This window comes from Emydura macquarii, unplaced genomic scaffold, assembly GCF_026122565.2.
Source record: "Emydura macquarii macquarii isolate MOO-44397 ecotype Brisbane River unplaced genomic scaffold, CSIRO-AGI_Emac_v2 contig_2636, whole genome shotgun sequence".
Classification (NCBI taxonomy): Eukaryota; Metazoa; Chordata; order Testudines; family Chelidae; genus Emydura; species Emydura macquarii.
This window is the reverse complement of record NW_027132773.1, coordinates 37,095,897-37,109,381: the sequence shown is the minus strand read 5'-3', so window position 1 is coordinate 37,109,381 and position 13,485 is coordinate 37,095,897. Positions and strand designations below refer to the sequence as shown.

At 41.4% G+C, this 13,485-nt stretch overlaps 1 protein-coding gene across 1 annotated transcript in view; it reads left to right on the top strand.

Annotated features, from left to right (window-relative positions):
• Positions 1–9,426, top strand: part of CDHR3 (cadherin related family member 3) — a 64,973-nt gene extending 55,547 nt beyond the window's left edge. Inside the window, exons 18-20 of the mRNA XM_067564600.1 lie at positions 1,181–1,212; positions 3,445–3,493; positions 9,038–9,426. Of these exons, the coding sequence (XP_067420701.1) occupies positions 1,181–1,212; positions 3,445–3,493; positions 9,038–9,426 (470 nt within the window). The remainder of the gene's footprint in view (positions 1–1,180; positions 1,213–3,444; positions 3,494–9,037) is intronic.
• The last annotated feature ends 4,059 nt before the right edge of the window (positions 9,427–13,485 follow it).

Genomic DNA, 13,485 nt, shown 5'->3' with positions numbered 1-13,485 from the left:
CTCAGCAACAACCAGCTTGTAGACACAGCACACACAAGCAAGCCTTCTCAATTTGGAAGCTATGATTCTCACACATAGCTAGTGATTTTGGGTGCCTGGCTAGAGATGCTTTAGAGGTGCCTGATTTTTCAGAGCCTGGATGCCCAGCACTTTCTGAAAAATCAGGTCCCTTCAAGGGACCTCAAGTTAAGCACCCAAAAGTAGAGGCAGTGAGAGGAAAAAGCAAGATGGTTTGAAGTAATTGTTCAGGCTCAGGCCCATCTCTAATAATTATACATTTTAGGCCATCACATGCCAACCAACAAAACGTGTTGGTGGCTGAAGATGTTTTAAGGGAGGTAACTAAAAGGAGGGAACAAAAAAGGAAATGCAGAAATATAGAGGCAGTCTGCACCTTTGAAATTGGGCACCATCCACAAGTCTGTGCTGCAGAGAAGCCCAGACTCCCTACTAACTATGAATAACTGAATAATGAGGGGGAAGAAAGATTGCAAATATCCAATCCACTTTCAAATGAGACTTTTGCTTGACTGGGTTTGCAACACTTTCCTATTTGGCTTCCATGAATTTGCAAGTGCACAAGCTGTACAAGGGCAAAATACTCATGAAAAGCTACATTTTAGTTCAAATATTCCCCATAGGCAAAATTTACTCTCTGATAGAGGACAAGTGCAAGGGCTTTGCAGCACTGAATCTTCAGAATATGGCTTGAGTGGGAGTTAAGTTGTGCATAACCCTAGTGCTGGCTGTCTGCACAGGGGGAAATTTCATCCCCAAAGCAAATTTCAGCTGTAAAATTCCATAACTGAATGAGCTGCCAACCACTGAAAGAAAAGTGTGAATAATTTTGAATAAAGAATACACGTGAATGTCTAAATCTGGTCAAACAATCAATGGAAAGTCAAATTCATTAAGGAAATTATGTGTGGCAAATTATTCACCTCTATTTCTAGGGCAAGATTGTCTAGTGATTTTGGGTGCCTGTCCTGACACACCTCAAAGAGGACTGATTTTCAGAAAGTTCTAATCACCAGTCTTGTGAAAGTTGGGCTCTTCTAAAGGTGTCTCAAAAGCTGGATTCCTAAACTCACTAGTCACTTTTTAAAATCTTAGCTTTAAGATCTACTTTTCACAGTCAAAAAAATCTGATTCCTTAGAATGTGAATTTTCTTTCCTATAGAAAAGAAGAAATTTAAGAAAGATGTGGTTTTGGTAAGTACTGTATGTCACAAACTAAAGTAAGTGTTTGGCCCATACCAGTCCTACAGTATAGTCATAAAACCTGTAGAACTTTTGTAGGAGGCCAATGAGGAAGATTGTAAGGTAGAATTCTTGGCAAAGGTTTTTTTCTGCCACTAGACATGTATTCTATGTATTTATACCAACCCACTATTTCATAAATATTGAATGGTGCTATTTTTAAAATGTAGACATATCCTTGAGGGTTTTTGCATACATACATAGTGAAAATTGGAAGTCATCACTAGAAATACTAATGGGAATTTTAGCAGGTGGATCAGTGATGCCATATTTAGATGCCGGTCCCAGAGATCTTACTTAGGAAATGAGAATCTAGTCTAAAAACAAAGACTGTAGGATAATTACTAATATAACAGTAACACTCAGACTCCAGCTGAGAATGGCACCCCATCATGTATATAAGTGACAATCCCTGCCCTAAAGGATTTACAATCTAAAGAGACAATACAGGCAAAGAGTAGGAAGGGAAACAGAGAGAAGTGATTTGCCCAAGGTCACACAGTAGGTCAGTGGCAGAGATGGGAATAGGTACAGGTCCTGACTCCCATTCTGGTGCCCTATCTACTAAACATGAAGTTCCTTATCCACCAACAATGTGCTAAAAGTGTTTTCCAGACAAGGAATGAAATCCAGGCTTGATTAAAGTCAATGGCAAAACTCCCATGGACTTCAGAGAGGCCAGGATTTCACCCAAATCCCTGCCTGAAAGGATTTACAACCCAGATAGACACACAAAATACAGTGAGAGTACAGGATGCAATGGAAAGCAATGGTGACACATAGCAGGACTTGTTAGGCCCATGATTGGTTTGGGGGTAAGGATTTTCAACTGTCTAGCTTGTTACCTTGTTTCCTAAGGAGAGGACTATGGTGAAAGGCATTTTGGAAGAACTGTGATTTATGGAGGGATTGGATGAGGAGAGGGATGGAGATGAAGTGAACCTGGTCAGGGTTTTTATTTAGTAACATTGGAAAAATAAAACCAATGCAATCTGTTTTACTCTTCCATACATCTGGCCCAGTGTGGGATATTAAACACTGAGAAAGCAGGTATTGAAAATTAGGAATCTTGAGCTATTCAAGCCACACAACATTGTTGCTAGGGCTAGTCGAAAATTTTCCATTAAAGTTGTTTTAGAGTGGAAAATTGGGTTTTCAGCTAAACAAAGTTTTTCATGAACCTTGTTTGGTTTCCATGATATATTTTGACTTTTCATCAAAAAACTGAACACCCAAATACCAAAACCTGAAAATTTTCTATTCAGAAATCCCACTGCAGTGCCTCATGGGAGTTGTAGTTTAGGAGCATTGTGCCCCCATTCACCTCTATGGGCTGGGTGCCCCAGCCAGACTACATTTCCCATTCCCCTATATCAGACACAAGAGAGATGGGCACCCGGGGGGGGGGGGGGGGGGTAAGAATGTCAGAAAGGAGATTATTATCCAAAGGCCAATCAGAAGGAGAATAATGAAGGAAGGGCCTATTTCTCCACTCAACCAATTTTACATGGTGTAACTCCATTGAATTCAATAGAGTTACTCCTAATGGTGGAATCTCCATCCTTAGAGGTTTTTAAGGCATGGCTTGACAAAGCCCTGGGTGGGATGATTTAATTGGGGTTGGTCCTGCTTTGAGCAGGGGGTTGGACTAGATGACCTCCTGTGGTCCCTTCCAACCCTAATCTTCTATGATCAGCAGCAGTGCAATTGAGAGGAGAATCAGACTCTACATTTTTTAATTCTGATGCAGCAAAATGACATGATTAATTCCATTGTAATAGTGGTGTATTTACTTCTAAACAGATCATTCAAAGTCCCTTTCTTTTTCAAAATGATAAAGGCTTAAAGTCTGTTAAATGCCTTTCAGTATTGTGCTCCCACTCCCCAAATTCTTTTGATAGGAAATTCCAATACCCTTCTTTACTGGAGATGATCCTCTTGTGATTGCACATTTGGAGTCATTTAGCATGTCAGACCTGATTAATTCTACTTTGAACATTTGGTAGCAACGTCCTAAACCACAATGGCTTTTGTTGCCAGTTCTGATTAAACTCACCCTGCAAGAATGCAACATGCAGGTCATATAAATATGCTTCAATCCAAGTAGGTCAAAATTTCCAACTCACTGCTCCTTCTGCTTGTTTAATTCACAGGCTTGATTTCACATTTTGTGTCTCTTCATAGGAAATGACCAAGATAAACACTGTATTTGATGGAGAAGCGAGAGACCCAGGTAAAGAAACATTAAAAGTGAATTTAAATGTTTGGCTTGAAATATATGAAACTGGCTACCCAGTTTCATATTTAAACTTTGCGGTTTCCAAGGAGAAAGGGAGTTACATTTCAATTCAATGTTGATAAATGCACAGTAATGTACGTAATCCCAACTATACATACAAAATGTAGGGGTCTAAATTAGCTGTTACCACTCAAGAAAACAATCTTGGAGTCATTGTGGATAGTTCTCTGAAAACAACTGCTCAATGTGCAGCAGCAATCAACAAAGCTAACATAATGTTAGGAACCATTAGGAGAGGGATTAGATAATAGGACAGAAAATATCATAATGCCAGTATGTAAATATATAGTATGCCCACACCTTGAATACAGTATTAAGTTTTGGTCACCCCATCTCAAAAGAGATATATTAGGATGCGTAAAGGTACAGAGAAGAGCAACAAAAATGATTAGGGGTATAGAAAAGCTTCCATATGAGGAGAGATTAAAAAGGACTGTAACTTTTCAGCTCTTATGTTCACAGATTATGGAAGTCAAGCCAGCACTCCAGTAGCATTTGTAAATGAACTAAGGTATCTAAATATCTTGAAACCTGTACTCTGAAGATACAGATTGAATACGCATTATGGGGCAAGTCCTGTTCCCCTTGCCAAGCAGTGGCACCAGTTGGAAGGGTTGAGGCGGGGCAAAACCCTCCTCCAAGATTTTGACACTTATTTAAAGTTCCACCCATGGCCCACCCACTTTTAAGCCATAGTCCCATACTAAACCAGTACAGCTGCTGCTGAAGAGGTCCAGAGTGTTACTCTGGCTGCATGGTTGCAACACCACTGAAATTTGACTGGGCCACCTCTCTATGCAAATGAGGGGCTGGCCAGGCCAAATGGTGGTGCTACCTGGCACATGGGGAGTCTGGTCTTGTAAGCAGAGCACAGGTGAGTCTACTGAGAACTTGACTGCTGGTGGCATCATCTCGTGCACTGTGTGGATAAGAGAGAGAGGAGGCGTCTCATCTGAAGGAGTCCTGGGGGGTCCCTGCTAGCGGTTGAGACAAGCAGGGACCAAAACAAGGTCTCTGTCAGGAGGGGGAGAGGGAGGAAACCGGAATTCTCCCTCCCCAGATATAGCTGAATTAGCACCACTACCAAGCAGGAATATGCTGACTCAGTACTGGGAGTGGGAAGGAAGGACTCTTTCCTCCAAGGTGTGGAGGGGTAGCAGAACGGCTCCATGATAGCTACTGTTGTGCTAGGGCTGCAGAAATCCCTGTGGCAGTTGCACCCCTCCCCCACATTCAGGGGAAGGGCCAGTGGATTAATATAGGAGTAGATATATTGACACCAGCTCCAAAATCTCCACTGTGAAGCACAGCAGATGTCAATGGGTACCCACTCATGCCCAGAAGTTGTGAGACCACCTTCATCTTATGCAGCAGAAATGTGTTGATGCCACTGCATCCAGGGATTACCGACTGTATACCACAGGGAAGGAGGCACCTACTGGACAGACAGCCTTTTAGAAACACAGGAGGACAGACAAGAGTGAAAGAACTAGGCAATAGCTAGACACAACAGGATGAGCCAAAAACTGTAGCGCTGATCTTCTGTCTAAAGGAATGGCCATCGTGATATCTATAACTTAATGCCTAGAAAGACTGGAAAGACATGGACCAATTGGAGAAAGTTCAGAGGAGGCAATAAAAACGTTTAATAGCCTAGAAAACATGACCTCTGAGGAAAGATTGAAAAAAAAATTGGGTTTGTGGAGTCTGGAGAAGAGAAGACTGAGAGGGGACATGATAACAGTCTTCAAGTATGTAAAAGGTTGCTCTAAAGAAGAGGAGGATAAATTGTTCTCCTTATCCACTGAGGAGAGAACAAAAAGAAATGAGCTTAAATTGCAGCAAGGGTGGTTTAGGTTACACATTAGTAAAAGCTTCCTAATCTGTCAGGGTAGTTAAACACTGGAACAAATTACCTAGGAAGGTTGTGAAATCTCCATCTGTGACATACCAGGGTACAATCCAGACTAATGAGCAGCTGAGTCACCCCTGTCCTGCAGTCTTGGGTGCCTTTCAATGCCTTGCTGAAGTAGCTCCCACATGGGTTGCTCACAAACAGCCCATTTATGTGTAACTGCAGCCTGCCAGCCACGCTTGGGTTACACTCTGGCTCTCACCAGCCTTAGTTATACTGCAAGATGATCCCAACACTCCCTCAGTCTTAGGTTTTCCCCTAGAAATGTATGTCCTATACTGTCCAGCCCTGGCCTGGCCAATACAAGTTTGTTATTTCTTTATGAGGAATAATATGCACATACCTTGTCACCCCAAATGGAGTTTCCTAGACTCTACAATTTAAACACAATGGATTAGATAAAAAACAATTTTATTAACTACAAAGAGAGAGATATTTTAAGTGGGTACAAGTAATAAGGCATAAAAATCAGAAATGGTTACAAGAATAATAAAGATAAAACGCCACTGGTGCCTAACTTAAACTATGTTAAATTCAAAGCAAAAAGATTTCTCACCACATGCTTTCATCAGTTTTACTGAACAAACTTCTTAGGGAAGGACCCGTTCTCCCACAGTCCAATGAATGCTTCCTTTGTTGCTTCAGGTGCCATGAATGAGATCGGCAGGAAGAGAGAGGGGTGCCTTGGGGTGTTTAGCCCTCCTTTTTATGGTTTCAGTCTCCCTCTTGAAAAAGATTTCCAGCTGGGCACCAGGAGACCATGTGGAAGGATGTTCCCTGCTGCTTTTCTCTCACTTGTATGAGCTTCCTTTATTTATTGCTGAAATGCAAATTAAGCCGCGCACACGTTCCTTTGTTAAGACAGACCTGTTTGCCAGCCTCAGTTTGGGCAGTGCTGTGGGTTTTGGAATATGTTAATAACATCATACGGGAAAATCTTATAACTTCACATACACATACTTGCCACCCACATTTTTGGAAGGCCAATAATGACCAGCAAACTCTGAGTTTTTCAGATGATACCTGACATGGTACTTTGTACAAAGATTGCTACAATCATGTGTAGAGTGTGAATACAGGGATATGTTCTGTCACACCGTCACTGGAGGTTTTTAGACAAACAGCCCTCAGGGATGGTCTAGAGAATACTTAGTCCTGCCTCAGTGCAGGGGACTGGGCTAGCTGACCTGTCGAGGTCCCTTCCAGTCCTTCATTTCTATGATTCTATGTTAATTCTGCTAGGCATTAGCGTGCACAACTCTAGAGCTAATGGCTGAGAAAGAAGCATTGGCAAAGGGGACAGCCACTAGAGGACGACATAGTCACAATCAGTTGAGCAGTGGGTCTGAGGTGTATCCAGAAGAGGGCACACTAATGATAGGCACTTATAAAAGCAACTTTCCAGGTGTTCTCCTGCAGCATGCATGTTATGTAATGCTAAGCTGTACTACACTATCCAGCCACAAGCTGGTGCTGTGTGTTACATACCTTATCTGAGCTAGTAGTAACCATAGCCAGCATTGCATTAAAGGATTTTATCTGTCTGGAGTGGAAGCTCTGTAGACCGTCCATATGTGGTACAAGAGCTTGACCTGCTAATAGCAGCTCTGCAACCTATACTTTACAAGCACATAACACACGTCCTTTCCTTAGGCTTTCCTGACTACCTTAGATCTAAAGCAACAAGGCAGGTGAGGTGATATCTTTTACTGGACCAACTTCTGTTGGCGAAAGAGACCAATATGGCTACAACAACAATGCACACAAAAATTACATCTAACGGTGATGAATACAAATATGTTCAGTCTCAGGCTGTAGCTACAGAGTTCAGCTGATTTGAACTGCATGACAGTGGGATGATGTTTGTGCCGTGCCATGCCATGACCTAAGTGTTATGCTGCAATACAACGTGGCAGTGGCAGCAGAGAAGTGTGTGCAGCCCAGGAGTGCATTCCTGAAACCTTGAGAAGGTTGGCTATATGGGGACATTAGTAGCTCAGAAGAGTTCTGGGAAGCCATCTTCCAAGCATGGGCAGGTGCATGCTGGTTGAGAAAGAGAACTGCCACTCAGACGGGGGTTATTCCCAGAAGGCGTGCTCTTTTGGGATGAAATGAGCACATCATGGAGACAGTGCCACAACATCCCACCTACCAGATTTAGATTAATAAATGCTCAGTTCAGCAGACTCAAGAGGAGCTGGGTCAGATGTCTTCTAGACTCCAGTGGTGCAATAATTAAACCTGCTGGAGGGTATGTAAACATTCACATTTTCAGGCTATCACTCTCTGCAGTAACCTTTTATCCTGGTAGTTACATATAGAGCTATTAGACAGTCTCTTTTATATTTTAAAGTGCCTAATCTGTAAATAGCCATAAAAATCATATGAGGAGAGATCCAATTTTATCTTTAATTGCCCAAATTACACTAATGTGTCAGAATCCATTAATCCTCATCCTAACTATAGCATAGAACCTCCATTTCTCTCACCAATCCTTTAAAGTCTTTTTTCTCTCTTAGTACCTGGTAAAATAACGTTTAATTAATTATAGGAAATGCCCCTAGTTCCCCTTGTCCACTTAACAAGTAAGGAGTAATTTAGACCATAAGGTAATCACACTGGACACCAGGCAATTTCTCTACATATCTGTGGAGAGCAAACGAGCTGAAATAGTGGATGCCTATTTCTAGCATACAAGAGAAGAGATGCTATTAAAATCTATAGAGTGCTATAAGTTTTCTAATAAAGTACTATAGCATAGTACACTAAAGTACCAAAGATTTGAGACTGCAAGATATGTAACTATGATGTCCCCACAGAATGTAAACAGAGAGAATACATCATTCCATTATCTTTCATTACAGTATAGAGTATCTGTCAGGGGAAAGGTTCCAGAGGGGTAGCCGTGTTAGTCTGTATACAGCAAAAACAATGAGAGTCCTGTAGCGCCTTAAAGATTATAAATTATAAGTTAGTGAATAGGCCAGATCTTTGGGGATATAACATGGAGTCAACTTTGACCAACTAACCTGATTTTAAAAGGTGTTAAATTATGTCTACACTAGATGCCATGTGGTGTTTCAAATAATAGCTACTTGGAGATAGCTAAACCCATCACACACACTCTTTTCTACTCTAGACAATAGTGTGCTTTAGGGCTGGTCTACACTAGAGATACCAGGATATGTACATCAGATAGGGGAGTGCAGTTTTTTTTAAACTGATAAACTACTACAAGTCCTAGTGTGGACACACTTATACCCTTATAAAGGTGCCTTATACTGGTATACCTTATTCATCTTCCTGAACCAGGATAATTACTTCCATACCTCTATAACTACATCCACACTGTAGGGGAGTTTTGCTGCTTTACTATACCATTATAGTTAAAATAGCAAATGTAGGCCTTACATGAAGAAGTTGGGCTTGCCAAACTAACTGGAGCTTCCAAACCTTCTGATGAGATTTACCTCTTGCTAACTGACTCACTAAGGAGAACTCCATGCCATTGGTCTGCCAAAAGGAGAAATAGTTTAACTGTTTGTGTTTTTCCCCCAACCTAGTCACTGGCAAAATGTATGAATTCAATTCAAAATCTGGAGCCCGAAGATGGAAAGATATGAAAGAGCCAGCTGAGCCAGGTCTAAAGGGTCCAGCTTCAGAGTTAATTTCAAATGCAACAACAAACAGCAGTGAAGGGAAAGACCAAACGGGGACTCCAAGCAAGCAAGAAGCTGGAATGAATGGCAGAGAGCTGGCCGCAGAGAATAACCTGACAACAAAGCCCTCAAAAGGCAAGGCAGAAACGTCTAGCCAGGATGGCCTGAAATTACAGGCACCAAAAGACAGAGCTGGAGGCAAGGAATCATCCTCACCAGGCAGGTCACCAGTCCTCTCTCCCAAAATATATCCTCAGTTACAGCCAAAGCCAGCCTTAAAGAATGTGGCATGAAGCTTTCGGGAGCCCTCCCAACTGTGTGTTATGTGGGAAAATCTTCACTGCTGCACAACAGTAACATTCAACAAACAAGAGGGGCTTATGCTTCTTACTCAACACCTTTCTTAGGCCTTGTCTGCACTAGCACTTATGCTGGCAAACTTTTGTTGCTTGGGGTGTGAAAAAACAAAACAAAACATAAATTTTGCTGACATAAGTGCTTGTGTGGACAGCGCTATATCGGCAGAAGATGCTTTCCCACAGACATAGCTACCACTGCTCGTTTAGGTGGTTTTATTATGTCGGTGGGAGAGCTCTTTCCTTTCGACACAACGCGGCTACACAAGCGCTCTTACAGAGGCACAGCTGTACTGATACAGCTGTGCCATTTTAAGTGTAGACTAGCCTTTAGCGTGTGGGACATAGTAAAGGGATAGTACCATGTAAATTACACCCAAATGTAGGATTTGGTTGTCCCTGTGCAGGTGGATGAGTTTGAGGGAAGAAGGAAGGTTACAATGAGCTTCCCGATTCTCCTATCTACCACTACACATAGGACCAACCATAAATGCAATCCTCATGCTCCCCACAACACAAATACTGTTGGCTAACGTGGCTAGAAACACGAGCTTCCCCAAAAAGGATGGGCAGGAAACAAGGCCACAGAAGCAATACATGCTACACGTTCTTAAGAAGGGTAGCAGCTGGCACACTGTGTATGCACATGGGTGTGCATGCAAGAGAGATCCAGAAAGTGTTATTCCTCCATTCTGCCTCAACACAGGCCTGTGCCTGAAAGGCAGACTTGTACCCTTTGGTTGCATTAAAATGATGGAGGTGGTAGACAACTGGGATGTAAATTTGAACAAGAGATTTCATGAGTTTTTATGAATTAGAGTGGAAATAAGTTTGATCTGAACTTTCCTTTGCCATGGTGGAGAAGTCCCAAACACAAAAGCTCTGAGCGCTTCTAAAAACGCAGGAAAAGCAGAAAGTGAGCTGATTATTAAATAATAATTAATAATAAAAAAGCTAGGAAACTGAACAGGTTTGTTTCTTGTCCAAACTGAGTGAGCTGCTAAAAGAAAATCATCATCATCAAGAAAGAAATATAAGTTAGGGTTTACAAATTAATTTTAAATAGCTGCTACCAACAAAATACTAGACTAAGTATTTTTCCACACATGATATTTATCTTGACTGCATCTTTTGTGATTTAGAAATGAATATGTTTTGAAAATATTTTTGAATGGAAAAATCCCTAACTTATTTTGTTGTTTTAGGTCCTAGTGTTAAAGTTTATGGTTTATTTTGCTTTTGTAGCTTTATTACTGTTCAATTTCATCACCCTCTGTGCTTTTTGTGTTTTGAAAAATCATTTTTCCTCTGGGTATATTTAGCTTGATTTCACAATATATGTTGCAATATAACTATTCAAGTGTGATAATGCAGGAAGTTTATGCTGTACACAATACTGAAACAGGAAAAGTGTTACATAATTGTAAGAAATTGTCAGTTTGCAAACAAAAATATCAATGAATAATGCATTGATTTTCAGAAATCCTCTGCTTTTTTTTCTCTCGAGTGCAATTTTCTTTGATGCTGAGGGAATAATCTGATCAGCTCCATGGCAGCAGAAAATGTTTGGTCTTAAGTTCAGTGAGGATCTTAAATTTTATTTTATCTTCACCTAACTTTTCAGGTGTGTCAGTCTGTACCACGTCACAGGGGTACTACCCTTATTTCAGATCCAAATCTAGTAACAGCAGTCTGATTTTCCCAGACTGATGGGGACAGCACACAAGACTTTATTCCATTCCCTAGCAGTGGGAGACATATGACAACTTCATTGATTGGGTTCCTACTAACTGTAATGCCGTCCCTTATGGTATTGCATTTGCATGCCGATTCTGAGGACCTGGGAGGGGTTTGGCTCATGAACTATTTTACTTGGAAACACCAACTGCAATTGGAAATGAAGAAAGCAGGGAAAAGCTCTTTAGTCATGAGAACATTTCACTTAGCAATTAGAAACCCAATTTATCTTTAACAACACAATGATAGAGATAGGAAAGAATGATTCACTGCCTTTTGCATAGTCTGGACACGTTACCAGTTACTGTGTCTGCGCTGGTTGTTATAGTGATCCTTGACCCTTTAGCACCAATAATACTAGTCTTCTATTTAGAACTCCAGCCCACTATTGTTTGTAATGGTTTCATGTAAATAAAATACATCCCCTTTCTGCATGAGTGGCTTTCTGATGTAATAAGTGCTGCAGTAATTGGTACTGATATTGTAACTCTTATCTTTTCATCATTATGTTTCAAAGATGCCCACAGGCACACCTGTCACTTATAAAGAAACTTCAAATCTTCATCACGCAAAGAAATGAATTGCATTATACTTATTATAAGAAGACAGCACACATTTTTGTTTACCTTTATAGGCATTCCTATGGTGCTCATCACTATAGTTTCTGAATGCCTCGCCATCACCTTTAAAAGATAAGGAATCATTATTCTCCATTTGCAGGTGGAGAAACTGAGGCACAAATAGGTCCTAACATCACTCAGGAACTTGTGGCAAAGCTGAGGGGGTAAACATCATCTCTCTGGCACCTAGTCCTGTGCTTGAACTACAGAACTCCTCCCTTCAAAGGAGAAATTGTGAAACATTATGCTTGCAACAGCAACACAGATGACACCCATCTCTGTCTCGCTCTCCTCCACCACTAAGAGAATGGCCACCCAAATATCTCAATGTCTGGATCAGCAACTGCATGAAAAGCAGCTGACAAACTTGGTTTGAGCCAGACAGAATTATGTTGGTGGGAAGCCATAAATGGGTTGAAGGTTTAGTCACCAAAACAGCAGCTCCTCCCTTTTTAGAGATGCCTCTAATAGGCAAAGCTTGGGGTTCTGCTTGACCCTCCCCAGCTATTGCAAACTACGAGCTATGGCTCCTGGTACTCATCCTTCCATCTGAGGCTGGCTTGAGGTTTTGCCCCATATTGCTGGGCAGTGACTTGGGCACATTGAGCCATGTCTTTGAGAGTCCCAGATAGCTCACTGTACCTGAACGAGTGAACGGACCTGAACGCTCAGACTGCTTTAGAACACAGCAGCTTGCATCCTTAGTGACCATGATTGCTGAACATACCTCACCCCAGTACTCGCTGCTCACTACACTGGCTCCATATAGAATACTCCATATAGTCTTCAACTTAGTCCTCATCTTTACAGACGTCCATGATCCTGGACCATGCTACATAAAAATGCCTCTCACTCAGGAACCACAAGTCCCTTCAGGAGCTAAGTTTCACCAGGACTATGGAAGTGTCAATCTCATGCTAGGGGGACAGAGCTTTTTCCAGCAGCTGGCCCAGTACCATGGAACTCCCTCTCTGCTGGGAGGAGTTGAGAATGACCACAGGTCTCCCCACTTGCAGAAAAAAAATGGAAAATCCACTTCTTTAGCCTACCTTTGCCACAGCAAAAATACTAAAACTAAGACAGTAGGATGAAGAGAAGATGTATACACCCTAATACTATAGATTACACTATGTAATCAAGTTTCTAGCCACATTTTGGGGAGGAGGAAGACATCTAGTTCACATTTGGGACTAATCCTAGCATTTGTTCCATTTGGAGGCATTCAGATACCGCAGAGCCAATGTTTGGAAGCTACAGCTAGACAAACAAACTAGCATTAAAGTGCATGTTTTTAAACAGTGAGGTTAATTAATGATTGAAACAATTTACCTCAGGATGTGGCAGATTTTTCATCACTCAAAGTCTTTAAATCAAGAGTGGCTGTGTCTTTCTAGAAGACATAGTCTAACTCAACCACAAGTTAAGAGCTTGCTGTGGGAATTACTGAGTGAAATTCTATGGCCTATGCTATGCAGGATGTCAATTTAGATCATCATAATTGCCTCTTTTGGCCTTAAATCTATTGATTTACACAGTGATGGAGATGGTATAGGAGAGAAAATTCTAGCGCAATATATTTTTAATAGATGCCATTGATCGGTTGCAGCTACATTATAGCGAGAAGAGGTGGGATCTAATG